General features: G+C 46.6%; 1 protein-coding gene across 1 annotated transcript in view; it reads left to right on the plus strand.

Moving 5' to 3' along the window:
• hunk (hormonally up-regulated Neu-associated kinase) overlaps positions 1–27,886 on the plus strand; it is a 91,760-nt gene that overhangs the window by 23,215 nt on the left and 40,659 nt on the right. Inside the window, exons 3-5 of the mRNA XM_038801676.1 lie at positions 9,320–9,375; positions 10,760–10,895; positions 13,126–13,253. Of these exons, the coding sequence (XP_038657604.1) occupies positions 9,320–9,375; positions 10,760–10,895; positions 13,126–13,253 (320 nt within the window). The remainder of the gene's footprint in view (positions 1–9,319; positions 9,376–10,759; positions 10,896–13,125; positions 13,254–27,886) is intronic.

The following is a 27,886-nucleotide window of genomic DNA, read 5'->3' on the forward strand; positions in this document are numbered from 1 at the left end:
TTCTTTAGTGATCTGGTTAATAATTGTATATTATGTTGCAAAAATAACTTGGCAGATGATGAAACATGTATCCTAACTTTGTGCATGTTTAAACAATTCTATGCTATGAATGACTTACAATTCACAACTTAAAACAGTTAGTAAGTAATTCCAACTATTTTCATATTTTTCTGATATAATTAATTAAACTTACTCTAGCAAGCATTCAACGTGCTTGCCTTTCCCAAAGGATGTGGTAAAATTGTTTGATGTTTTTAGATGCGTAGGGCCACATTTTCGCAAACAAGGTGGGGACCTTGAATCAGGACATTCCCAAATCAGCGGACGTGTCTTTATATACACGACCCTGTAGACACTATTGTTGCTCCAGAGAGTTAGGGGCGAGATCAACAGAAGCAGATGGGCAGACATCTGTTTCTCCAGGTGGTCTCATTATGAATACTTGGCTGATTTCCAAAACTCGCTAATAGGATCAGCTCAGCAGAGGTCTGTTTACAGGCTGAAGTGAAGTGTTGGCTGTGATTGACTGACATCTTTAGGAAGTTATAATAAGTTATCGGGCCTGATCTAATGGCCACGCCAATCCGAGCGAGCTGGTTAGATTGTAGGAGAGGCCGAAATGGGGAAACGCACCAGGCGCTGATCGGTTTCTGATCGAACCAGTCCGCTCCCACGCCGTGGCGTGGCGAGAAACCAATAATCACCAACTAAGGCCAATCTCCATCCCATTAATAGGAAGGACGCCTTATCTAACAGCCTTCTGTGATTTAACCAGCTCCCCAGCGAGCGGCCACGCGAGCAACTTTAGCACACCTATTTAAAAATGTGAAGCTAGTGAAATGGCTTCATAGACTTCATAGAATTTACAGTGCAGAAGGAGGCCATTCAGCCCATCACATCTGCACAGGCCCATTGAAAGATCACCCTATCTAAGCCCACACTGCCACCCTATCCCTGTAATCTTATCTAACCTTTTTTTTTGGACGCTAAGGGCAAATTAGCATGGCCAATCCACCTAAACTGCACATCTTTGGACTGCTGCTGTGGTGATTGGAGGAAGTTTGTAGCCATCTTGGAAAAACAGGCAGTCAGCAGAGGAGGATGGGACTCGGGACTGCTGGTGAATGCCGATGTCTCCCCATAGGGTGGCTCCGGATCGTTACCCAGCAATCCCTTCTCCCAGTCGGTGACCGTCAGGACCTGGGGTGGTCACCTTGAGATGGAGGGGCAGCTGCACTGAGCTTCAGAGAACCCTGCGTCATCTGGCTCTGCCAGCCCTGACAGCTCCCCATTGTCTGCACCATGATGCCGACGCCCTCACTGATGCCTCTCTGTGACTGGGGGGTACTCTGCAGTGCTTCGCCGATATCCGCCTGAGACTGGGACATACTCCGCAGCACCTCGGCAAAGTTTACTTGTGACTGGGACACAGCCCTCAGTAGGAAATGATGTCGAGGCCCTCAGCCATGGCCTTCCCTGACTGAGCAGCGCATTGGACACCACCACTCATGATGCTGACCTCATGCTCCAGGTTTTCCACTGTAGTCGCCACCCTAGCAGTGTTGGCCTCGGTGCCACACATTGCCGGCACAATCTCCTGAGACCATAGCCTTTGGGACTCCTCCAATCGGCTATGGGCCCACTGGAGTGTCGCTGACATTCACCTCTGAATATCATGGCTGCACCCTACCACCTGCATCAGCTCTTGGATAACATGGTCCAGAGGCTCAGCTTCTGACTGCTGTCTCACCGGGCATTCCTGCCTCTGCCCGATGTGCATCAGCAACTGTGTGGTGTTCACCAGATTGTACCCCAGAAACCCACCGAGATGTGTGTCTCTGCGCTGGTGGAGCGTGGGGGTGACAGCTCTGACGCATCCATGGAGGTATCCGAGGAGCTCTCCTCCGTGTTGTTCTCTTTGAACGCGGAGGGGCCTAACCTGGATGGACCGGCACCATGAGATGGGGATCCTGCGGAAGAATGGACATGTGGTCAGTGAGAGGGAAGGATCATTATGTTTGGCATGAACAATTCACGTGTGACAGATCATCTGGGTGGAGGTAGGTGGAGACTCAGTCCTGCAGCGCGGGCCAATCTCACCGTCGGTGACCGATCTGTCATCGGCCATCCTGACAACCATCAGGGCCAGTTCCTTATAGGGAGTGAGGATTCTGATGTCCAGCACCCAACCAATCTTTCCCATCTGTTGGGGGACAACTTCTCCAGAGGAGACAGAGAAAGGGCATCGTGAGCCACATGCTTAATGCATCGCGGGGTGGGAGGGGCTATGGTGGGGGTCAGGTGTGGCCACCGTCGCTGGGCATGGATGGGGTGAGCAGGCTGATGTCAGGGTGCACTGGGACGCAGGCACGTTATTGTGCTGGGAAGAGGTTTGTTCAGTGCCAAACCGCAGGGTCGAGGTGGTGGTGGGTGACAGGCAGCACTAGTGCCATGTGGCCGATGCCAACTCACCGGTGTGGCCCGGGTGGAGGTTGTTGAGCTTCTTACAGCACTGGGTGGCAGTCCGCCTGGTGACACTCCCCACGCTGATGGCTGCTGCCACTTCCTCCCAGGTGGCACTGGCTGCCATGTAACTGACCCTCCAACCCCCTCGGGGGAACAAGGTATCCAGTCTGGGCTCCACCACGTCCAACAGTCTGGACAGGTCGGCATCTCCAAATCATGGAGCTGGCCTGCGCGGTGGCAGGGCTGCATGCTCTCTGGGATGTGCCCTGTGGGATGGGTTTAAGAGCTGCTCCCCTTCATTGGTGGGGAGCTGTCGAGCACGGCCCAGGTGAATCAACTGATGGGACCAGCGTGAAGCCCATGTGGCATCATGAAGTGTCCTAATTAACGTTAGATATCAATGATGCCCTCGCCGGGAGTTCATTGTGAAACACCTGACTGATCCACTCGTTACTACAATTAGAAACATTTCTGTTAGATCGCCCTCATTATCCCCTTTTTCAATACCTGTAATTCGCTGGGCAACATTAAGAGGTGCAAATTGGGGTATTTGTTATGTTCTTGGACCTATAAATGGAGTGTCTGATTGACAATTTTATAAGCTTATAGAAGCAACAGATTTTTCAAAGATATTTTCCCCAGTTACCTAAACTGGGGTAGGCCAATTTTCATAAGAGCAGATATGATTTGGCCAGAGTGAATGACCTTACATTTATCCAAATTATACTGCATCTGCCATTGATTTGCCTACTCGCCCAACCTGTCCAGATCTTGCTGTAGGATCGTCACAGTTCACCCTCCCACCCAACTTGGTATCATGTGCAAATTTTGAGATTTTACATTTTGTTCCCTCATCCAAATCATTCGTATATATTGTGAATAGCTGGGATCCCAGCACCGATACCTGCGGCACCCCACCAGTTACTGTCTGTCAGTTTGAAAAGGACCCATTCATTCCTACTCTTTGTTTCCTCTCTGCCAACCAGTTTTCTATCCACCTCAATACACTTCCCCCAATCCCATGTACTTTAATAATGCAGAATAATCTCTTATGCGGGACTTTGCCAAACGCCTTCTGAGAGTCCAAATATACCACATGGACTGGCTCCACCGTGTCAACTGTATTGGCTACATCTTCAAAGAATTCCAACAGATTTATCAAGCATAATTTCCCCTTCATAAATCTACACCTATACCAGTAACCCAACAACCCCCATTAACCTTATTTTTTAGGACACTAAGGGCAATTTAGCCTGGCCAATCCATCTAACCCGCACATCTTTGGACTGTGGGAGGAAACCGGAGCACCCGGAGGAAACCCACGCACACACGGGGAGGATGTGCAGACTCCTCACAGACAGTGACCCAGCCGGGAATCGAACCTGGACATATTGGAGACATATTGACATCGGCGACCAAGCAAAAGTCTGCTGCCAAGGTCACCGACCAGTTAAGGACAGTGGCCCACTCCCAGGAATTGCAGGCCCAATCAAGAATTTGAAGCTCAACCTAAACAATGAATGTGCAGAAAAATTACAAAGTTTTGAACTAACCGTCATCATAATGGGCACCACGCTGAAAGATAAATTAAACCTACCAAATTATAATTATTATTGTACATTTTCTGCACAGATGGTTCATCTCAGTTAGGTCAGTGAGAATCTATAACGCTTGTACATACCTTTCTGTGCAGCTGATAACCTCACGCACGGGATTATGTCAAACTATTTCCTAGAAATCGATATATGTTAGAACTTGAAATGACTGTATTTTAATTTATTCTGGGATTACAATCAGAATTTGGAAGGGACACTGGAAGAGTTTTTTTATTGCAGTTACAAACCGTACATAAATATCTGAGGCTGATGTATTGCCAGTTTGTTGATGTGTTTGCATCAGTTCCCTGTTTTCCCTATTTTAAAAAACGTATTGATTAATATCTTTGTTAAATAGCATAAACATAAATATTAAGCACACACATTTACCTGTATACTATAGCATTTTATGGGAACTTTAAGATCATGCAGTAAACGTAGCCACTAATATTGCATCAATGATGATTTAAATGTTACCCTAAAATAAGACTTCAGAACTGGATGCAACACTCCAGCTGTGGTTGAACTATAATGTCTTATACACGTTCAACAAAACTTCTTTGCTCTTATATTCTGTGCCCCTGCTAATGAAGCCTGAAATGCTTTATGCTTTATTGGAATAGAATAGAATAGAGTTTTAATGTCCACGCAAAAGTGAAAATTTGTCTTTGGCTTCACCGCCAGTATAACATATAGGGCACGATCTACCGGCTGTGTTTCGCCGAACGGGGGCGCGACGCAGCTGGTGATCCCTCTTCTGGGATCTACTCGACTTGTCACGCGATCTGAATGGGGCAGGATCAGTATTTGGCAAATCTTCATAATAGAATGAGACAGCTAGTCTCTAAAATGCAGCTAGCCTGATCTACCTGGGCTCTAACCCCTTTGCCTCGGAGATCTCAGGCGAGCGTTGTTAAGTACTGGTTCCCACAAACTGATACAAAACAGAATTGTGGGGCGGTCTCCCACGGGATCGGAGGCCCCCAGGTGTTTGCCCTCTGGGCAGGGTAGCACACTGCCACTGCTGGTGCCACCTGGGCACCTTGGCACTACCAGCCTGGTACTCTGGCTGGAAACAGCTGGCTAAATGCGCTTGACACAGGCTTCTATTGCAATTTGGTTAGATATTAAAGCATGCTGCTGTGCAGAGAGACCTGGGTGTGCTAGTGCATGAGTCACAGAAAGTTGGTTTACAGGTGCAACAGGTGATTAAGAAGGCAAATGGAATTTTGTCCTTCATTGCTGGAGGGATGGAGTTTAAGACTAGGGAGGTTATGCTGCAATTGTATAAGGTGTTAGTGAGGCCACACCTGGAGTATTGTGTTCAGTTTTGGTCTCCTTACTTGAGAAAGGACGTACTGGCACTGGAGGGTGTGCAGAGGAGATTCACGAGGTTAATCCCAGAGTTGAAGGGGTTGGATTACGAGGAGACTTTGAGTAGACTGGGACTGTACTCATTGGAATTTAGAAGGATGAGGGGGGATCTTATAGAAACATTTAAAATTATGAAGGGAATAGATAGGACAGATGCGGGCAGGTTGTTTCCACTGGCGGGTGAAAGCAGAACTAGGGGGCATAGCCTCAAAATAAGGGGAAGTAGATTTAGGACTGAGTTTAGGAGGAACTTCTTCACCCAAAGGGTTGTGAATCTATGGAATTCCTTGCCCAGTGAAGCACTTGAGGCTCCTTCATTAAATGTTTTTAAGGTAAAGATAGATCGTTTTTTTAAAGTAAAAAGGGATTAAGGGTTATGGTGTTCGGGCCGGAAAGTGGAACTGAGTCAACAAAAGATCAGCCATGATCTCATTCAATGGCGGAGCAGGCTTGAGGGGCCAGATGGCCTACTCCTGCTCCTAGTTCTTATGTTCTTATGTTCTTAATCATACAGTCATTAGTTAAAAACAGTAAATATTTCATGTCTACCTACATTCAGACATTTGTGCATACATCACATACATCCATACCGTAGAAACATAACACATTGCACTCTGACAGTGAAGCACTTACTGCAGTTAAAATAAATAAGAGCAGCAGGTTAAATTTACATTATGCTGTTTAGTAAGGTTATGGCACTGGGAACAAATACCTCTTGAGCAGATTTTTCCTGTCAATAGGCCAAGCTCTAAGAGAGCCTCTTAAATTGATGATATAAAGAGTGAGAGAGATCACCTATGATGACCTGGACTTTCCTCTTGTCTGCCTCCTAAATTTCCATTTTTTTCTCACTCAAGAAGCCAATGAGCAAATTTCAGAAAGATAAATTTCCACACAACTTTAAACTAAAATTCAAAAAAAATGTTGAGATATGAAGGAAAGAAGCAATTGCTGAGCAAAAATAAAGCAATGCCATAAGGACTAGGAACAGGAGTAGGAGTAGACAATTCAGCCCCTTGAGACAGCTCCACCATTCAATGCGATCATGGGTGATTTCATCTCGGCCTCAACTCCACTTTCCTGCCCGTTCTCCATAACCCTTCAAATCATTACTCATTAAAAATCTGTCAATCTCCTTCTTAAATTGACTCAATATCCTGGCATCCACTGCACACTGGGGTAGCGAATTCACCTCTATTCTGATATAGAATCTCTACAGTGCAGAAGGATGCCATTCGGTCCATTGAGTCTGTACTGACTCTTTGAAAGAGCACCGTATCTAGGCCCCCGCCCTATCCCCATAGCCCAGTACCCAACCTGACCTTTCGGACACTAAGGGACAATTTAGCTTGGCCAATTCACCTAACCTGCACATCTCTGGATTATGGGTGGAAATTGGAGCACCCGGAGGAAACCCACTCCGACACGGGGAGAAAGCGCAAACTCCACAGTCACCCGAGGCCGGAATTGAACCCGGTCCCTGGAGCTGTGAGGCAGTGATGCTAAATACTGTGCCATCATGCCGACCAAACAATTACACAGATTCATGACCCTTTGAGAGAAGTAATTTCTTCTCATCTCTGATTTAAATCTGCTACCCTTTATGTTAAAACTATGACCTCTTGCTCTAAATTACCCCACAAGAGGAAGCAGCTGCTCCATGTCTACTTTGTCAATACTTATTATCATCTTATCTACCTCAATTAGATCTCCTTTCATTCTTCTAAACTCGAGCGAGTGTCGGCCTAAATTGCTGAATTTCTTTTCATAAGACAATCCCCATATCTCTGGAATCAAACTAGTGAACCTCTTCTAAACTATCTCCGATGCAACTATATCTTTCCTCAAATAAAGGGACCAAAACTGTACACAGTACTCTAGGTGCAATCTCACTAATGCCTTGTACAGTTGCAACATGTGGTTCCTACTTTTATAAATTATTCCTTTAGCTATAAAGGCCAAAATTCCATTTGGCTTTCTTGATATCTGCTTTACCTGCATGCTAGTTTTCTGTGATTCATGCACGATGGCACTCAGATCCCTCTGCACCGAAGCACTCTGAAGTTTCTTTCCATTTAGGTGGAAAGTTGCCTTTCCATTTTAATAACTAAAATGGATAACCTCACACTTTTCCACGTCGAACTCCATTTGTCAAATTTTGGCCCACTCACCGAACTTATCTATATCCATTTGTAAATGTCTTATTTCCTCATTGCAACTTACTATTCCACCTATTTTAGTATCATCTGCAAATTTAGCTGAAGTATCTTCTATCCCTGTATCCAAGTTGTTAATGTAGATTGTAAATAATGTTGGGGCCTGAGGACCGAACCCTGTGGCATCCCACTATTTACATTTTGCCATTTATCCTGACTTCTGTCGATTAGCCAGTCTTCTATCCAAACTAATGAATTACCCCTAATCCCATGAGACCTTACCTTGTCTATTAACCATTTGTGTGGCACCTTACCAAATGTCTTCTGGAAGTCCAGATATACTACATCTACAGGAAGCCCATCATCGACTTGGCTTGTTATAACTTCGAAGAACTCTAGCAAATTTGTCAAATGCAATTTACCCTTTATAAAACCATGCTGACTCTGATGGATTGCGTTTTGACTTTCTAAATGTGCTATTATTGCTTTCTTAATAATGGATTCTAACAATTTCCCAACGACAATGTTAAACTAACTGGTCTGTAGTTTCTGCCTCCCTCCCTTTTTGAATAAGAGTGTTACATTAGCATTTTTCCAAACCACTGGAACCTTTCCTGCATCCAGGGACTTTTGGAATAGAAATATAGAAAATAAGAGCAGGAGGAGCCTGCTCCGCCATTCATTATGATCATGGCTGATCATCCTTTTCAATAGCCTGATCCTGCCTTCCCCCATAACCTTTGATAGAATATTAGAGAATGGATTAGAGAGTATATTTAAGACAGAGATAGATAGGTTCTTGATTAATAAGTGGATCAGGGGTTATGGGGAGAAGGCAGGAGAATAGGGATGAGAAATTATCAGCCATGCTTGAATGGCGGAGCAGACTCAATGGGCTGAGTGGCCTAATTCTGCTCCTATGTCTTATGGTCTTATGAAGACCGATTCTTTGGTATGCTTGTGCGAAGGTGTCAAGCATAGCTTGGAGATTCTCTTCTGAGAGAGTGGAGATGGCGATGTCAACTGCATACTGAAGTTCCGCAAGTGAGTGTCATTTTCTTCTTGGATTTTAACTGGTTGAGGTTGAAAAGTTTTCCGTCCATCTTGCAGATGATATTCACTCCACTGGGAAGCTTGTCCTTGACAAGGTGAAGGATGGTGGCGATGAAGATGGAGAAAAGGGAGTGGGCGATGACACATCCCTGCTTGATTCCAGTCTTGACCTCATAGGTTTCTGTCGTATTGCCGTCAGTGAGGACCATCGCCAACATCTTGTCATGGAGGAGCCAGAGGGTTTTGATGAATTTCTCTGGGCAGCCAGCCTTTGGCAGGGTTTCCCATAGCATTTCCCGATTGACTGAGCCAAAAGCCCTGGTCAGATTGATGAAGGCCACGTTGGGTGGTCAAGTTGTCAAGTAGTGAAAATCCTGTCTGCTGTCCCACGGTTTGGTCAGAAGCCACACTGGCTTCCCAGAAGGATTTCTTCAGAAATAGGGAGAAGGCAGCTAGTGAGGATTTGGGCAATGATCATCCCAGTGATGAGAGTAGGGAGATACTAACAAAGTTCACAATGCTTCCAAGTTTAGTATCATACACAAACTTGTAACTTGGTCCCAGTGCACCAAGGTCTAGGTCATTAATATTAGTGCTTTACAATATTGTTAATTCCATGTTGCTCTGCAACAGGCTTTCTGACTGAATTATTGAGTTTCTTTTTTGTTGTTGCAGGGATCTGAAGATTGAAAACCTTTTACTGGATGAAAAGAACAATCTAAAATTAATAGGTACGTTCTGTCAGCAAATGTTCAGAGCTGGCTAGCTTTCACTACAGAGGAAAATTGGAAGGGAATATTGTGCTGTGAAATTAGAAAGATTCAGAGGAGTTAAAGAAACATATGAAGATTGTTCTGGGAGAAGGCGGAGGCAGAAATTGGATTAGAAAGCGACAATCGGGAGGAATCGAGAGGGAAAACCAAAACTACTAGGAATATGAAATAAGACAGAATGCTAATAAAGCATGGCAGGTCAGTTAGTATTCGACAAAGAAGCGGTGCATTAATGTTCTGGGTGAGTCCCTTGTCTTGAGAAGAGGTACGTACCCGAAATGTTGTCCTGTCTTTTCTCTTTTAGATTCTGATCAACCTGCTCTTATTTCACCATTTTCCGTTTTTTCTAAATTTGAGTTTTTAAACCGTAAACTGTGAAATCTGGAAAATGGCCACAATTCTGAGATTAATGAATGAATGGATTCTAGCAGTGAGAGGTGAACCATTGTAATTTGTAATGACATCACAATATTCACTGCACGCCAAATGCCATTAAACGTTCAGGGAAGTGTTTGAGATATTTTGAACATTATGAAGTTACATAAACGCATGGCTTGCAAGTAATTCTGAATGATAAATTTTACAAAAGAGCAATGTTACATTTTAGTTTAGTGCTGCTAATACCAAACATTGGGAATGGTTTAGTTCAATTGGCTGAATGGCTGGTTTGTGAAGTGGAGCTGATGCCAACAACATGGGTTTAATTCCCATACTGCCTGAGGTTATCCATGACCTCTCAACCTCGCCTGAGGTATGTTGACCCTCAGGTTAAATCACCACCAGTCAGCTCTCTCTCTGAAAAGGGGACCTGGGGACCGTGGCAACTTTCATTTCATTCTTGTTCCTACAAAGTACTTTGGAATTACTGGATAATCATATCTTAAATTCAGTTGTTTTCTTCCCAAATTTCTGAATGTTGTAAATCAGATTCAGACTTCGGCATGGAAACAACAGCTTTGAATGAATACAAACAGATTACAGGATGGAACAGAGATCTTGGCCTGAATCACCCGGTCCCGCCTGCCGCAGAAATTGTCACGGGCAGGACGGGTAATTTGGCGGTAAAGCAAAAAGTCTGCTGACCTTGGGTGGGAATTTCCAGCCCTGGGGCGGGCTGGACCGGAATATTCCGCCACTCTTTGAACATGGAATTTGACAAATTAAGTTTAGTAGGAAGTTTAGCGTGACTGGTTCTTACTGTAACAGGCCGTAAACTGACAAGACTGAGGAACTGAATTTTCTTTTCACTTGGTCCATGCTTCATAAATGATACTATTGTGAGACTGATTATGATTGTACTAGTGCACTTTCACCTTGATATTCCTTCGCTTGGATTCACCAGATTTCGGATTGAGTAACTGTGCTGGTATTTTGGGCTATTCTGATCCATTCAGCACTCAATGCGGGAGTCCAGCCTATGCAGCCCCAGAGCTTTTAGCCTGCAAGAAATACGGTCCCAAAGTGGATATATGGTCAATGTAAGTGCTTTACCATTTTTGAAACTGGGTTTATACAATGCACTTTCAATGAAAACAAATGTCGGCAGCTTTATTGTCTTGCCTTACTCTTTAAAAAGTATTGCATCTTTATGTTGATCAGGGTTCGAACGCTTATTTTGCATTTATTTTTGCATTCCATAGAATTCCTACAGTGCCATTCAGCCAATCGGGTCTGCACCGACCCTCTGAAAGAGCACCCCAGGAAGGCTCACTTCCCACCCTATCCCCATAACCCCACCAAATCTACATACCTTTGGACACTAAGGGATGATTTAGCATGGCCAATCCACCTAACATGCACATCTTTGAACTTTGGGAGGAAACCCACACAGACATGGGGAGAACGTGCAAACTTTACATAGACAACCAAGGCTGGAATTGAACCCAGGTCACTGACGCTGTGATGCAGCAGTGCTAACCACTGTGCCACCGTGCCATACCATGTTCATAACAGGAACATAGGATTTAAGAGAAGGAGTGGGTCCTGATATTTTTTCCAGATAGTTTGCAGGTTTTTTTCTGAAGTGTGATAGTTTCCGAATCATGTTTTACAGAGAGGATGCAGTTAAAACTGTCGCAGCTCAATTTGCACAGCATTCCCAATCATCTCAATCATCCTCTCAAGATCCTCAAACCAACTTCAATGTCCAATGATGAAATTTTTGTTTTTATTTTGAGCAAATATTCAAATTACACACAAGGGGTGGGATTCTCCCCTACCCGGCGGGGCGGGGGGTCCCGGCGTAGCGGAGTGGCGCCAATCACTCCGGCGTCGGGCCTCCCCAAAGGCCTTCGCCGGTTCGCGCATGCCGCTGACGTCACCACCGGCGCATGCGCGCTGGGAGATTCTCTTCCGCCTCCACCATGATGTAGGCAGTGGCGGCGGCGGAAGAGAAAGAGTGCCCCCACGGCACTGGCCCGAGCGGTTGATCGGTGGGCCCTGATCGCGGGCCTGGCCACAGTGGGGCACCCCCCGGGGTCCGATCACCCCGCGCCCCCCCCAGGACCCCGGGGGCCCGCTCGCGCCGCCGATCCTGCCGCCACCAGAGGTGATTCAAACCTCGGCGGTGGGAGAGGCCTCCCAGCGGCAGGACTTCGGCCCATCGCGGGCCGGTGAATCGCCGCAGGGGGCTCGACGTGGCGCGATTCCCGCCCCCGCCAATTCCCAGGTGCCGGAGAATTTCTGCCACGGCGGGGCGTGATTCTTGGCGGCCCCGGGCGATTCTCCGACCCTGCGTGGGGTCGGAGAATTTCGCCCCTGGTTACAAGAGGTAGGAGGAGGAATAGATCATGGAGGCCCATTGAGACTGCTCCACCATGGCTATTTTTAGGCTTCAATTCCTCTTCCCTGCCCGCTCCCCATCTCCCTTAATTCCCTTAAAAAGACAAACATCTGTCTATCCCAACCTTAAATATAGGCTGGGGTTTTCCGGCCCAGTCGTGCTGTGAACTATCGTGGGAAATTTGCCCATTCAACCAAAGGTCCATTGAATTCCGCCGGGACCAGACTATGGTGGCACAGTGATTAGCACTGTTGCTTCACCGCGCCAGGGTCCCAGGTTCGATTCCTGGCTTGGGTCATTGTCTATGCGGAGTCTGCACATTCTCCCTGTGTCTGCATGGGTTTCCTCCGGGTGCTCCGGTTTCCTCCCACAAATCCCAAAAGACTTGCTTGTTAGGTGAATTGGAGATTCTGAATTCTCCCTCTGTGTACCCGAATAGGCACCGGAATGTGGCATCTAGGTAACAGTAACTTCATTGCAGTGGTAATGTAAGCTTACTTGTGACAATAAAGATTATTATTATTATTGTTATTATCCCCGCTATAGTCATCAAATCCCTAGGTGGAGGATTGCAAAGGTTCACAACACTACAGGTGAAGAAGTTTCTCCGCATCTCAATGCTAAATGATCAACCCCCTATCTTGAAATTGTTGTCAATCACCCAGCCAGGGGAAACAACCTCTCAGAATCTTGTATGTTTCTACGAGTTCACCTCACATTCTTCTGTACTCCAGAGAATTAATAACTCCTGGACTGTGTTGCTCTGTTAATGTTCCTGGTTCAGCTGCAGGTTTGCGACAAATGTAACTTCTTAGAAGACAGCGAGCCGTGGGGTTGGGTTAGGGGTTGGGGGCAGAGGGAAGGGAGTAAAAGACCTACCAACCCAATTATGGCACATGTGCTAAAACTTTAATTTTGCTTTTCAGTGGTGTGAATACTTACGCAATGCTGACCGGCACTCTGCCATTCACGGTGGAACCGTTCAGCCTGAGAGCTTTACATCAGAAAATGGTGGATAAAGACCTTAATCCCCTACCTATCCATCTCTCATCAGGTAAGATCTAGGAATTTAATAAGGATGCACGTTACTAAGGGCTTAGTCACCTCAGCCTTCTAAAGGAAAACCCCAACGAGGAAATCTGGTTGCCAATTTTAGTTTTGTGTGTCAATACTATGTAAGTTTAATGTACATGTCTAGTCTCAGAATAGGTGCCTTTTTTATTTGAAAATGTTCCGTATTTGTCAGTGTGGACTTTATCAGGACAGTTGATGTATTTTTTGGAGGTCAGTTGGAATTCGTTCAAGTGCTATTTTAATACAGATACTTCTGGGAACAATTTGTTCAGGTAGAGAGGGTGAGCAGCCAACCTGAAGCCAGGCCTTTATCAACGGAGATCTTAACTGATAGGGTGAGAAGAAAGGAGGCTGGGGTACAGTGGCGTAGGGCAAACCTAACAAAAAATAAAAGTACCATCGAGAGTAATGGTGACACATTTCTTCATTTAAAAATACGATGACAAAGTGCAAGTTTGCCCCCCCTCCTCTCTTGAAGGCATTATCTGCTTGCTGGGATATGATATGCAAACCACCAGTTTCTGCTTCTGTGGTCATTAAGCCTCGAGCGTGTGTGTTGGTAATCAAATTAACTGTGGGTGGAATGCAACCAAGCTCAATTTTGTCCTCACCTGATGTAAGGGGTCGGCCATTGAAGATAGAGATGAGGAGGAATTTCTTCTCTTGGATGCTGGTGAATCTGTGGAATTCATTAAGGACTGTGGAGGCTGAATCTTTAAGTATGTCTAAGGCTGAGACAGACAGATTTTTAATCAGTAAGGGAATCAAGGGTTATGGGAATAAGGCGGGAAAGTGGATTCGAGGATTATCAAATCAGATCTGCCATGATCTCATTGAATGGCGGAGCAGACACGAAGGGCTGAATGGTCTACTTCTACAACTACGTCTTATGGTCACGCACACATATTTTCAGAAGGAGACAATGGATAGTGACCATAAAACACTGGTGAGGGGAGCTTCCGGTGGAATACTGTACTTTTCTTAATGCCATGGTTTGTTTATTCCTCGGAAACCCAGAGTAGTTATCGTAATAGAGGTCTTTTGTTACTGAAATGCCGTAAAAAAGCAGGGAAAAGAAAGCTTGGAACAGAAACCCATCAACAGAGTCTGAAGCCTCTCAGAGCTCAACGGCAAGTACGATGGCGGAGTTGGTTTCTGTTTCTCCGACCCTTCCACTAACGGCCGAGGTTCTCTCTCATTCCTTGGCGAGAGAATTTGAGAAGCACCGACAAATTGTGTCAGAGGATCTCAAAAGATCAATTGAAGAGGCCTTGGCCCCCATTCGAGTGGCTCTGAGACTGTCAAGCTCCAGGGAGCCACATTCAAGAGTATGGAGGCGGCCTTATTGGACCACAGTGATTGGATTGCCGCGCTGGGTTGCAAACTGACTTTGGTGGCTGAAATGAATAAATCACTGAGAGCCAGGATGAATGACCTAGAAAACAGGCCCAGGAGGCAAAAATATCAGGATTGTGGGGTTTCTGGATTGGATTGAGGGCCTTACCACTCATTGAATACTGCACGGGCATGTTCTGCAAAATGGTGGGTGAGGGTGGATTCATATTCCCGCCTGAATTGGATCGAGTCCAAGCCTCAACCTGAAGACCCACCGCGTGCGGTGATTGTGAGATTCCATAGCTTTGAGGAAAAGGAGAAGGTTTGGCGATGGGCAAGGCGATACCCCAATTTTAAGCGGGAAGGCAACTTCATTGGGTTTTATCATGACATGGGTGCAGAGTTCGCAAAAAAGAATAGCCACTTTCAATGGTGTCAAGGCCGCCCTATACAAGAGTGGTGTCCGGTTCGGATTGGTCTAACCAGCTCGTCTCAGAGTAACGTATGAGGGAAAGGACTTATTTATTCGACATGCTGGAAGATGCAAACTCTTCTGTTAAAAAGCACAAATTGGGCACGTTTTAATTTGTTTTTTGGCCCTGATGACGAGCATGTTGTATTGTTGGTGTTTCATTTTTTTTCTTGCTCTTGTTGGGGTTGAGTTCTTATAGTCCGTGATTACAACTGAGAGTTCAGACTATGTGGGGTTCTGTTCACTGTGTTAATATATAGCTTCCTTTTGTTGCGCAAGTTAAATAGGATTTTAGTATTTTGTTATTTATATCTATTTATCTCTTTTTCCCCAGTTGGGAGTCTCCCGGTGAGCTAGGGTGTTAGTTAGCAGGGACAGTTTTGGAGAGTTCGCTATAGCTCATTATTGTGATTTTTTTTCAATAACGAGCTTAGAGTTTATGTTTTGTTTGGGTTTGTAGGTTTTAGTATGAGGGTAAGTTTTTGTTTGCCTCACTCCTATTTATGTTTCTATTTGGATGTGGTCACATTCAATGGCGATGGTGTTGTTGGGAGAGGAAGTGGGTAGGGGTGGTTTGCTGACGGTGTACGTTGATTTTCCTTTGTCCAGTCTTTTGACTTGGTTTGGCGGCCATCTTGGGTGGATCTTTTTGCTTCACCTTTTCTGTGCCCCTTGGTTAATCTCTCTTGGTGGAAATGGCTGACTCCGGATTGAGGGGCAGGGGAGGTACGGGGGGAGCTTCAGTGGTTTGAATGGCCCAATGAAAAGGTCGATGGCATTTGCTCATCACGAGAGTTTAAACTCAGATGTCGAGTTTTTGCAAGAGGCTTACTTACAGGTCAAAGACCAGACCAGGCTGTGCAAGGGGTGGGCGGGGCAGGTTTTTTATTCTGGTTTTGATGGCAGGGCCAGGGCTATGGCGATTCTAATGAATAAAAGGGTTCAGTTTCCCGCTTTGAGGATTCTAGCCGACCCCAACGGTCGATATGTTAGTGTCTGTGACTCCCTGGTGAGAACCCCGGTTGTCATTGTTAACATTTACGCTCCAAGTGGGATGACACAAATTTTATTATCTCCCTGTTGGCGTCCCTCCCCAATCTAGACTTGCATCAGCTTATTTTAGTTGGGGACTGATTTGTGTCTGGGACCCTAGATTGGATTGTTCCAAGCCTAAATCGCTTGCTCCATCAGGGATGGCCAGGGTTTTGTCGTCATCTCACAGATGGGGTGGGGTAGATCCGTGGCACTTTTTGCACCTAAATGATAAGACTTTTAATTTTTTCACAAGTCCACCAAGCCTATTCACAAATTGACTTTTTTGTTTTGGACAGGGCTCTCCTTCCTTCAGTGGTAGCAGCTGAGTACTCAGCAAATGTGATTTCGGACCATGCCCCACACTGTATTGATTTGTTTCTAGAGTCTGGTCCCACCCGACGTCCACCCTGGAAGTTAGATCTTTCTTTGGGCAGCCCCTCAAGGTCGAGGATGACTTGCTTTTTCTCCGGGGAGGTGGATTCTGTGCTGGCTGAATAGTCCAATCCTGGATCCGCAGGCTCTGCCACAGGTTTGGCAGGTGGCGTTTGATGAGATGGGTGGGTGGGCTGCTCTGGGTCTGCGCTCTCTTTCCATTGTTTATGCTTGGTCTCTGCGTTCTCTATCCTGTCATGCTCAAAGTGATTGGCGCCTTCGTGGATACTTCTTCACCAGTTTGTGCATTCTAAGGCAAGTGATTCCCACATGTCGATGGGGATGTTACATTTATTTAGGGAGGCTTTCAGAGTGTCCTTGTAGCATTTCCTCTGCCCTCCTAGTGATCACTTGCCATTGCGGAGCTCGGAGTAGAACATTTATTTCCGGAGTTTTATCTTGGGTATGCACGCAATGTGGCCCGCCCATCACAGCTGGTCAAGTGTGATCAGTGTCTCGAAGCTAGGGATATTGGCCTGGGAGAGGATGCTCATGTTGGTATGCCTATCGTGCCAGTGGATTTGCAGGATTTTGCGGAGGCAGCGTTGGTGATATATCTCCATGGATTTGTGGTGCCTGCTACACATTGTCTATATTTCTGATGTATGCAGGAGGGCGGGAACCACACCTGCTCTGTAGACCATGAGCTTGGTGCTGGATTTGAGGCCTCGGTCTTCGAATACTCTGCTCCTCAGGCGCCCGAAGACTACGTCGGTGCATTGGAGTCGATGGTGGATTTTGTCGTCAATGTCTGCTCGCATGGTGAGGAGGCTCCCGAGATATGGGAAATGATCCGCATAGTCCTGGGGCTCACCGTAGATCTTGATGGTCAGGGCGGCAGTTTTGTATGGAATGAGCAGGCTGGTAGAGAACCTTTGTTTTCCAGATGTTTAGTCTAAGGCCCGGTCTCTCATATGCCTCAATGAATGTGTCAACAATAGTTTGCAGCTCATCTTCTGCGTATGCGCACGCACAGGCATCGTCTGCGTACTGCAGCTCGATGACAGAGGTTGGGGTGGTCTTGGTTCTGCCCTGGAGGTGTTGGAGGTTGAACAGTTTCCCGCTTGTTTGGTAGGTTAGCTCCACTCCAGCGGGGAGCTTCATGGTGATGGGGTGGAGTGTTACTGCAGAGAAGATGAAGAAGAGATGGATTAGATACAACATTGTTCGCAGATAAAACATTTTGTGAGCGTCCATCCGCTGCCATTGAGGACAATATAAAATCTAACAAATCCGAGTCAACCTCACCTTCCACATTGTGGGGGGCTCTAAGGAAGACCTCAGAGGGGAAATTATCTCTTACAGAGCACATTTGTCGAGGACAATGAGGCTGGAGCAGCAGAGGCTGGAGGATTCCATTCCCGAGTTGGATCATCAGTACTCGCTTGATCCTACTCTGGAGCTACTGGCAAGTAGAAAAATGCTACAGACCCAGTTTGAGCTATTGTCAACCAGCAGCGTGGTAAGGTATTTACAAAGCTCCTGGGGCACTTTTTATGAACATGGGGAGAAGGCCAGTCACCGTTTGGCTCACCAGCTCAAAGGGCAGGTTGCCTCTCTGGAGGTCACACAGATACTCAATTTGGGCGGCAACCCTGTTTCCGCCCCTCCTCAGGTTAATGCGGCTTTTGAAACTTTTTACCAAGAACTTTATAGATCGCAGCCTCCTGCAAATGGGTCGGTCATGTCCGACTTTCTGGATGGTCTACCCATTCCAGCAGTCCAGCTGGATGGGGCGGGGGGCGAAGTTAGTCGGGGAGGGGTGGAGCATTGGGTGTCTCTTTACACGGATGACCTACTTCTTTATATTACAGATTCCACCTCCTCCGTAGGCGACATAATGAAGTTGCTTAACATGTTTGGCTCCTTCTCTGGGTACAAACTGAACTTAGGCAAGAGAGAATGTTTCCTGGTTAGCTCCCTGGGACGTTACCTTTTCACCTTGCAAAGACAAACTTGTGCTATCTAAGGGCCCATAACGGGGCCTCACTTCATAAGTTAAATTACACCAGTCTGGTTAACAGTATCAAAGTAAATTTGCAGATGTGGAACAACCTCCCACTATCCTTGGCAGGTAGGGTTCAAACTATTAAAATGAACCTGCTCCTGAGGTTTTTACGTTTCTTTCAATATCGCCCCATTTTTCTCCCCAAATACTTCTTTATCAAGGTCTCATTACAAGCCCTGAAAGACGTGCTGTTAGGTGAATTTGACATTCTGAATTCTCCCTCTGTGTACCCGAACAGGCGCGGAGTGTGGCGACGAGGGGCTTTTCACAGTAACTTCATTGCAGTGTCAATGTAGGCCTACTTGTGACACTAAAGAATATTCTAAAGTGATATCCTCTTTTATTTGAGTGTGACGAATCCGTTGTGTTCTGCTCCAAAGAGACAGACAGTCCCTGCTCCACAGCCCCCCCCCCCCCCCAAATTATTGTTTTAATCTTTAAATCTTGGGAGGTGACGGGTTCAGAGCGGTTTGGGGACCTATTAGTGGAGGGGAGGTTTGCCAGCTTTAAGGAGTTAGCTGAAAAGTTCCAGCTACTCAATGCCAGTCTTTTTAGGTATTTCCAAGTTCGCGATTTTTTGCACAAGGCTCTTCCTTCCTTTTGTTTGACACCTTTTTCCCTGAAGAAGAAGATTCTGTCTGTGGCTCAGCCTGACGCGGGTCTATTTCGTACCTATTTGGTCAGGTTCTTCCATTGGATTCTGCACCATCGAGTGATGTGAGGGCAGAATGGGAAGATGAATCGGGTTTCATTCTTATTGGTGAGGTGTGAAGTGAGGCCCTTCACAGTGTCAACTCTATGTCTTCATGTGCTCAGTTGAGCCTGATTCGGTTTAAGGTCCTAGACAGGATGCACTTGACTAGGGCAAGGGTGAGCGGGTTCTTTCCAAGTGTTGAGGATAGGTGTAATCGCTGTTCTTGTAGGCTGGCTAACCACAAACATATGTTCTGGTCTTGCCCCAAACATATAAACTTCTGGGCTTCATTCTTCAACACCATGTCGGAGATATTCCAAGTGGATTTAGATCCGTGGACACTGATGGCCAAATTTGAGGTGTTGGATTCTCCAGTGATTCAGTCTGGGGTAGAGACGGATGTTCTTGCCTTTGCCTCATTGATACCCCGGAGGTGAATATTGCTTGCTTGGAGGTCTCCGACTCTGCCCAATGCCTCTGCTGGTCTAGGTGACTTGATGTTATTCCCTCATTTGGAGAAAGTTTGGTTCACCATCAGGTGGTCAGTGGAGAGGTTCTATCTAAGATGGCAACCATTAATTTCCTTTTTTAAGAAGTTAGCCATTGTCAGTTGTTTGGGGGTTTATGTCAGTTTTAGTATTTAAGGGGTTTAGTTTTTTTCTCTTTTTTTTGTACTTTTACAATTGATTGTGATGTTTTTCTTTTTTTTTTCTTTTTGCTTGTTCTGGTTTGCATTGATTTTTATGATATTTTAAAATAAATATATATATATTTTAAATCATAGAATTTACAGTGCAGAAGGAGGCCATTCAGCCCAACGAGTCTGCATCGGCTCTTGGAAAGAGCACCCTACTTAAGCCCACGCCTCCACCCTATCCCCATAACCCAGTGACCCCACCTAACCTTTTGTGGACACTAAGGGCAATTTAGCATGGCCAATACACCTAATTTGCACACCTTTGGACTGTGGGAGGAAACCGGAGCATCCGGGGGAAACCCCACGCAGACACGGGGAGAACATGCAGACTCCACACAGAAAGTGACCCAAGCCGGGAATCGAACCTGGGACCCTGGAGCTGTGAAGCAACTGTGCTAACCACTGTGCTACCGTGCTGCCCCTCCCTAATAAATCACTGGTGAGGCCACAACGGGAGTATTGTGTACAGTTCTGGTCACTACATTACAGGAAGGGCAGTAATTGCTCTGGAGAGAGTGCAGAGGAGGTTGACAAGAATGTTGCCAGGGCTAGAAAAGTGTAGCTATTGGGAAAGATTGGATAAGTTGGAGTTATTTCCCTTGGAACAAAAAGGCTGAGGGATGACTTAGACCATAAGACATAGGAGCAGAGTTAGGCCATTCGGCCCATCAAGTCTGCTCTGCCTTTTGATCATGGCTGATATGTTTCTCATCCCCCATTCTCCTGCCTTCTCCCCACAACCCATGATTCCCCTATTAATCAAGAACCTATCTATCTCTATCTTAAAAGACTCACAGTGATTTGGCCTTCACAGCATTCTGATTGAGGTGCACAAAAGTATGAGGGGAAGAAATACAGTGGACAGGATTAAATTGTTTCCCTTGGCAGAATACTCTAGTACCAGGGGACATAGATTCAAGATAAGTGACAGAAGGTGTAGAGGGGACACGAGGAAGAACTATTTGATGCAGAGGGTAGTTGGTGTCTGGAATTCACTGCCTGAGTTTGTGGTGGAGGCAGAGACCCTAAACTCTTTTAATAAGTACCTTAAAGGCTGTAAGCTACAGAGCTATGAGCTGGGTGCAGGAAGGTGGGATTAGAAAGAGTACCTGAGTGTCTTTGGGTTGGCATGGACAAGATGGGCCGAAAGGTCCTCCTTCAGTGCTATAACCTTTCTATGCTTCAATAAGTAGGTTTATTGCCTAATTTTCCCCTCCCCGAGGCAAGGGGACTGAGGCCAATTGTAGACCTGCCATGGCAGAATGTCGGGGAACTGAGCATAGTCTGGAGATGAATTAGTCACTTTCCTCACCCGAGTGGCTCAACTACTCACCATATATACTTGTTGAACCACTCGGAGTATTTTTAATAGGAAATAGCCTCAATCATGATTGAGTCATGATTAAACTATTTGCTCATGGGATATGCATATCATTGGCAAAGCCGCATTAATTGCCAATCCTTAATTCCCCTTGAGAAGGTGGTCAGCAGCATAGCATTTGAGATTCATCTTGGGCTAACCATCAGAGCAATTATGGTGTCAATTATGCAGCAGGCGAATGTGAATCAATTGAGCAACTTGTGAAGAATGGGTAAGATGACTCTCTTTTGTTGCTTGCTTATTTTTGTTTTTTTTATAAATTTAGAGTACCCAATTATTTTTTTCCAATTAAGGGGCAATTTCTGCGTGGCCAATCCACCTAGCCTGCACATCTTTGGGTTGTGGGGGCAAAACCCACATGAACACGGGGAGAATGCGCAAACGCCACACGGACAGTGACCCAGAGCCGGGATTGAACCTGGGACCTCAGCGCCGTGAGGCTGCAGGGCTAACTCATTGCGCCACCGTGCTTGCTTATTTTCTGAGGAATATAAATGTAGTGGGTCAGAAGTTGAAGCTCAGTTACATAAATTCAGTGAGTTTCATCACATGGAACTCCCGCATCCAACACCTCGCAATTCAAAGTAATTTAATAATGTCACAGGGCAATAGAAGAGCACCATTTGCAAGGCAGATTGAATCCAGACACAAGTAAACTCCAGAAAAGAAACAGAACCCAGACAAACCCCAGGACCCCTCTGTGGTTTTGCATGTTGCAGGGGACCTCATTCTCCATCACCGTTCAGATTTAATCTGTGCATGTTTTAATCAGGAGCGGTCACTAACCTTTCAATGAGATCTACATCCTGAGCAGTGACTTGCTCGAGAGTCACTTTCACAGATTTATTATAAATCACTTCAGCAGATCTACTTTACCACAGTTTGATTTTTAAACACAATTTAACCAGGGCTCCGATCTTAACTCTTATTTAAGTGGATGAGTTAAGAAGGGGTTAAAATTTTCTTTTCCTGCCCTTTCCTATAATTTTGACTGCAGTCACATGGCTATATCTGGAGGCCATGTGACACAATGGGTGTAATATCCCTATGGGGCCTCCGGGGGAGGGGGGGGGGGGCGGAGGTGTGCTTGTCTTTCCCGTGTTCCTTGTGAAGTAGGAGCTTCTCCGCTAGGGAGGGGGTGTCTCATTGTACCATATGTATATAAGGCCGTCCAATAAGGTGCCGACCAGAGAGAGGAACCTGGTAGGGATCTACTGGATGGTGTATATAAAGTTCGTTAAATAAAACTTTGTTCACATTTTACTCGGTGTGTGTGGTGATATGCATCACTGTAGATACACAAGGGGTTAATGTAAGTACACGTAGACTAGTTAGACACTAGAAGGAGCACCACAGATATGACACACAGACACTCAACCAATAGGTCAGTAAGATAGGACACGACCAATGGGCATTCACGATACACACAGAGGTGACACTACCACAGGGGGGCATTACACCAACCCATATATAAAGGACACAGCACACATGATCTTCCTCTTTCCAGTGGAGACACTCTGAGTACAGACACAGGGTTGATTCAACATCACACCCACCACGTGGATTGTAGCCACGTGGTTTGTCAGTCTGAGTATCTATAGAAGGATTAACAGTAGAGGCGAATCCAAGTAGGAGAATTGTAAATAGTTTAATAAATGTGTTGAAGTTATCTCCACGTCTGAACCTTCCTTTGGCAGAGTGAACATCAAGGAAGCTGCTTATGCTACGCCAAGAGCATAACAAGACAGTGTGGACTCCCCGTGTCCTTATTAAAGTGGGTCTTTGCTCTAAGCTGAAAGCTCCAGGAGTCCCATCCCAGGATGCAACAGTTAAGGACACTGTGCCTTGCAAATCCTTCCAACATATGTCTGTGACAAGTAATTCAGAGCTGGAGAGATTCCTGGTCAGCCATGGGACAGAAGAAACATCAACCATTACAACCCATACCTCCATACTGCAACATGCACACTGAAAAAAGGGTTTGTTGCCACAGCAACAGTTGGGCAGCAAGGTAGCACAAGTGGATAGCACTGTGGCTTCACGGTGCCAGGTTCAATTCCCCGCTGGGTGACTGTCTGTGCAGAGTCTTCACATTCTCCCCATGTCTGCGTGGGTTTCCTCTGGGTGCTCCGGAGCATAGAAGGAGGCCGTTCAGCCTGTCATGTCCATGCTGGTTCTCTGCAAGAGCAACTTACCTAGTCTCACTCCTCTGCCTTTTCCTGCAGCCCTGCAATGTCCTTTTTATTTTCAGGTGTTTACCCAATGCTCCTTTGAAACACTCAAGTGAATCTGCTTCCAGCACACTCTCAGGCAATGCATTCCAGCAACGTGTTACTAATGTTTAGTTGCTTCTGAATTGGTGTCCTCTAGTTCTCAAACATTCTGCCAACAGAAACAGTTCCCCCTCCCATCTAATCTGTCCATGCCCTACATGATTTTGAACACATCTATCGAGCCTCCTCTCAATCTTCTCTTCTTTAAGGAGAAAAGCCTCAGCTTCTCCAATCTATCCCTCTTCCCTGGAACCATTCTCTTGAATCTTTTCTGCACTCTCTCTAATGCCTGGAACTGGACACAATGATCCAGTCGAGGCTGGAGTTCATCTTAACCTCTGTACTCAATGCCCCAATTTACAAAGGCCACAATCCTGTATGCTTGATTCACCACTTTCTCAAACTGTCCTGCCTCTTTCAATGACATGTGCACCTGTACACCCAGGTCACCCTGCTCATGCATCCCCTTTAGAAGTGTATTTTAAAAATTTTATAATGCTCCCATTGTCACCAATCCCCTGTTATAATAATGCAAAGCCATATTTTTCAGTGATGGCTAATTTTATTTCTATCCCAGAAGTTAGAAAAACATCCATTCTGATCTCGTATTTCCCCTCCGTTTTAATATCCATTTTGAAACATTTTGTGTCCCTTGGGTCAAGCAGCTCACTTTAATAGCTCTGGTTCGGCCTCAACTGGTGTAACATGTCCAGCGCACGACAATCCAATGCTGACGTTGAGTTGCCTACAAGTACAAAGTTTTTCCTTTCCTTAATATTAAAGTGCAACGCAGAAGGGGGTCATTCGTCTTTCGAGTTGCCATCGGCTCTTTCGGATGGCCTGACTGAAATTGTGTGTTCGGCATAAGGGGAGATTTCCCCAGTGAGCAAAGATTTTTGTTAGCGCTATCAAAAAGGTCTAAATATGTTTTTGCCGTTTTTACAGTTTTTCTGGTAATGGTAAGCAAAGGATATCTTTTCACTGTGTTTACAATTTCACCAATACACGGTGTCCAGAGGGGATGTGTGGGAAACCATCATTTCACCACTCTGTGACATAAATCATCAAAGTGCTTGTGCCCCATATCACAGCGTTACCAGAACAGCTTCAAAATCAGATGTGGAAATAGCGCAACAAAATCTCATCCAATGCTATGAAATTCATTCCCAATTAGTTGGCCCCATTTTATGGTGGGTAAGATATGTCTGATGCTATCAGCTTCAACAACTGATACACCACGGAACCTCCTGGAGCAGTGTCATAATGAATCACGTCAAGTCTTTTTTTTTACATAAATTTAGAGTACCCAATTCATTTCTTCCAATTCAGGGGCAATTTAGTGTGGCCAATCCACCCAGCCTGCACACCTTTTGGGTTGTGGGGGCGAAACCCACGCAAACACGGGGAGAATGTGCAAACTCCACACGGACAGTGACCCAGAGCCGGGATTGAACCTGGGATCTCGGCGCCGTGAGGCAGCAAGGCGAACCCACTGCGCCACCGCACTGTCCCTGAGTCACTTCAAGTCTGACTATAAATAATATGATCCCACTGTGCCTGGGGTCTGTTTTAAATTTATGTCACTTCAGTTTCTCATTGTGTTAAGCAAAGCAAAGTGGATCCAGACATGGAGTAATAGTTCTTATCAAACTACTATATATTTCTTTAAATAGGTCATAATATATGACACATGTTACAGAGTTTTCCATTTTATGTTTAGGAATTTTGTTATGTTTTAGAAATATAACTGCGAACAAGGTACGGGTTACAATAGCAAAATCTGAAAGCTGATATTTTGAATGTTTTATTTAAGTGCTGGCTGTAATTTTGTTAAAATGGCAATTTCTGTCATAGTAGATTCCCATGATGACTCCCCAACTGAATTCAGCTATTTCCTGGAACATGTATGGGATTTAATACTCTCCCTCATGGTGGGTTTGGGGATGAGGGAGCATTTAATCATATGGAAGGGTACTGGGTGGGGACCCTGCCTCTCCAAGGCAGAGCTATCGTCATGCAGGATACGGGCCCCCAGGATGGCCCCTTGTTGTTAAGCACTCAGTGCCCTACTGAAAGACCTGGCACTGCGAAGGGGGCGCCAACTGAAAGCCATCACCCTGCCCTTGCTGTCATCCCCCAACACCCAGCTCCCATGACCCCCCCCCAGGCTGCGACCCCCATCCTGCCCTCTCTCACCTGTGACTTGTGCCTTTTGCTGATTCTGAGTCTCTGGCAGTTGCATTGTTGTGGGCAGCCGTTGTTCCCCAGTGGTGCTGCCTGCAGTGAAGGGCTGCTGGCCTCCGATTGGCCTGCATCCCTCAAGTGGCTGGGTTTATACCCCTTGATCCCGCCACTGATCACTTAAAGTGCCTGATTGACACTTAATATTTGAGGAGACAGATACACACAGGACATTACATAAGTCTCTCCTCCTCAGCATCTCAGTGAAGAAAATACCTTTCTGTTTTCATAACCCAGGCTTCCCTGTGCCTTCCCTAATCTCCAAATTAATGGAAAATGTAGTGAAGGCAGGAAGTCAGCAGAGGGGGAAGCTTGTGGAAGTATTTTCCTGGACAATTAACTCCCTCTTTTAAAAAGGTTGTTCTCTCAAGAGATATTTAAAAAATGCTACTAAACAAATATATGCCAAAAGATTCTTCTTATAAATGTGCTGATGAAGCTGTAGTAGAGCAGAACTTCTGGCATTCTGCCAATGCCACTCTACTTTACACAAACCATTTGGAGGAAAATGTAGCCAGTCTGATTAGTAAGTTCGTGGATGACACCAAGGTTGGGAGAGTGACAGATAGTGGGCGGGAATCTCCAATAATGGGGCTAAGTGTTGACGCCGTCGTAAACGCCGGAGCGTTTTACGAAGGCGTCTTATGACCGCTGGCCGCTTGTAGCAGCGATCCTGCACCGCACAGGGGGCTAGCATGGCACTGGAGCGCTTCACGCAGTTCCAGCCGACAATACGGGCGCCGGCACGGGTCCGCGCATGCGCGTGTGTTGCCGTCTCCACCGTCCCCCGGGCAACATGGCAGAGCCCTACAGGAGCCCGGCGCAGAGGAACATAGCCCCCCCCCCGGAATTAGCCCGCCTGCAAATCGGTAGCCCGATTGTGGGACTGGCCACTGTGGGGGGCCCCCCGGAGTCGGACCCCCCCCCCCCCCCACCAGGATGGCCCCCGCAGCCAGAACGCCGAGGTCCCACCAAGTACCGTTGGATAGCGGGAGACTTCTCGGGGCTGCGGAAATTGAGAAACATCCCACTAAACGAGCCCGAAACTGGACATAGAGACTTTTTGGGTGAATCATGCCCAAACTGAGAATCCAGCCGAAAACGTTTTATTAAATGCATCTGAAAAATTTCTATGTTCAGTTTTGGATGCATTTGACGCAGCGCAGCGCCAAAAAACACCCCGCTATTCAACGGCACTTTGCTGTTTTATTTGGCCTCGGGGAGATTCTCTCTGCCGAGACTGAGGGCGGTATTCTCCGCTAAGGCCAAAAATCGCGGAGGCCGTCGTGAACTCGGCCGTGGTTCACGACGGCCTCGGGGCCTGCTCCCCGCACCTAATTCACCCCCACCCGGGGGCTAGGAGCGGGCCCCCGTTGTTCCCGGCCGCGACCTCAGCCGCCAGAAATGACGCGCGAACGGCGCTTTTCATGATGTCATCCATGCATGCGCGGGCTGCCGGTTCCAACCTACGCATGCGCGGATGACATCACCGCGCAGACGGCACGAACCCGCCCGGCAAGACGTGGCAGCTTGATCTTGCCGGGCAGCGGAGGGGAAAGAGTGCGTCCGTTTTGGACGCTGGCCTGACGATCGGTGGGCACCGATCGCGGGCCTGTCCCCTCCGGAGCACAGTCACGATGCTCCCATCCAAATCGGGCCCCTAGATGCCCCAAACGGGCATCTTGCACCCGTTTCACGAATGCAGTGACCAGGTGTGGTTGCTGCCGTGGTGAAACGGGCGTGAATGGCCGGCCACTCGGCCCATCGGGCTCGGAGAATCGCCATTCGCTGTGAAAAACGGCGAGCGGCGATTGTTCCGGGGAGGGGGGGGGGGAGAATCGGGGAGGCGCCAGGGGGGACGTAAAAAATGTCGGGAGGCCCTCCCGCGATTCTCCCAGGCCGCGTGGGGAGCGGAGAATTCCGCCCTGAGTGTTTTCCTGTTGGCGAGCTGGAAATGTTCCTCGCAGATCAGGGCGTCATTTTGGAAGGCTGCCCCGAACTCCCCCCCCTCCACCCCCTTCAGGAGCTCCCCCATTTTCAACCAC

This window comes from Scyliorhinus canicula, chromosome 7 (genome assembly GCF_902713615.1).
Source record: "Scyliorhinus canicula chromosome 7, sScyCan1.1, whole genome shotgun sequence".
Taxonomy (NCBI): Eukaryota; Metazoa; Chordata; class Chondrichthyes; order Carcharhiniformes; family Scyliorhinidae; genus Scyliorhinus; species Scyliorhinus canicula.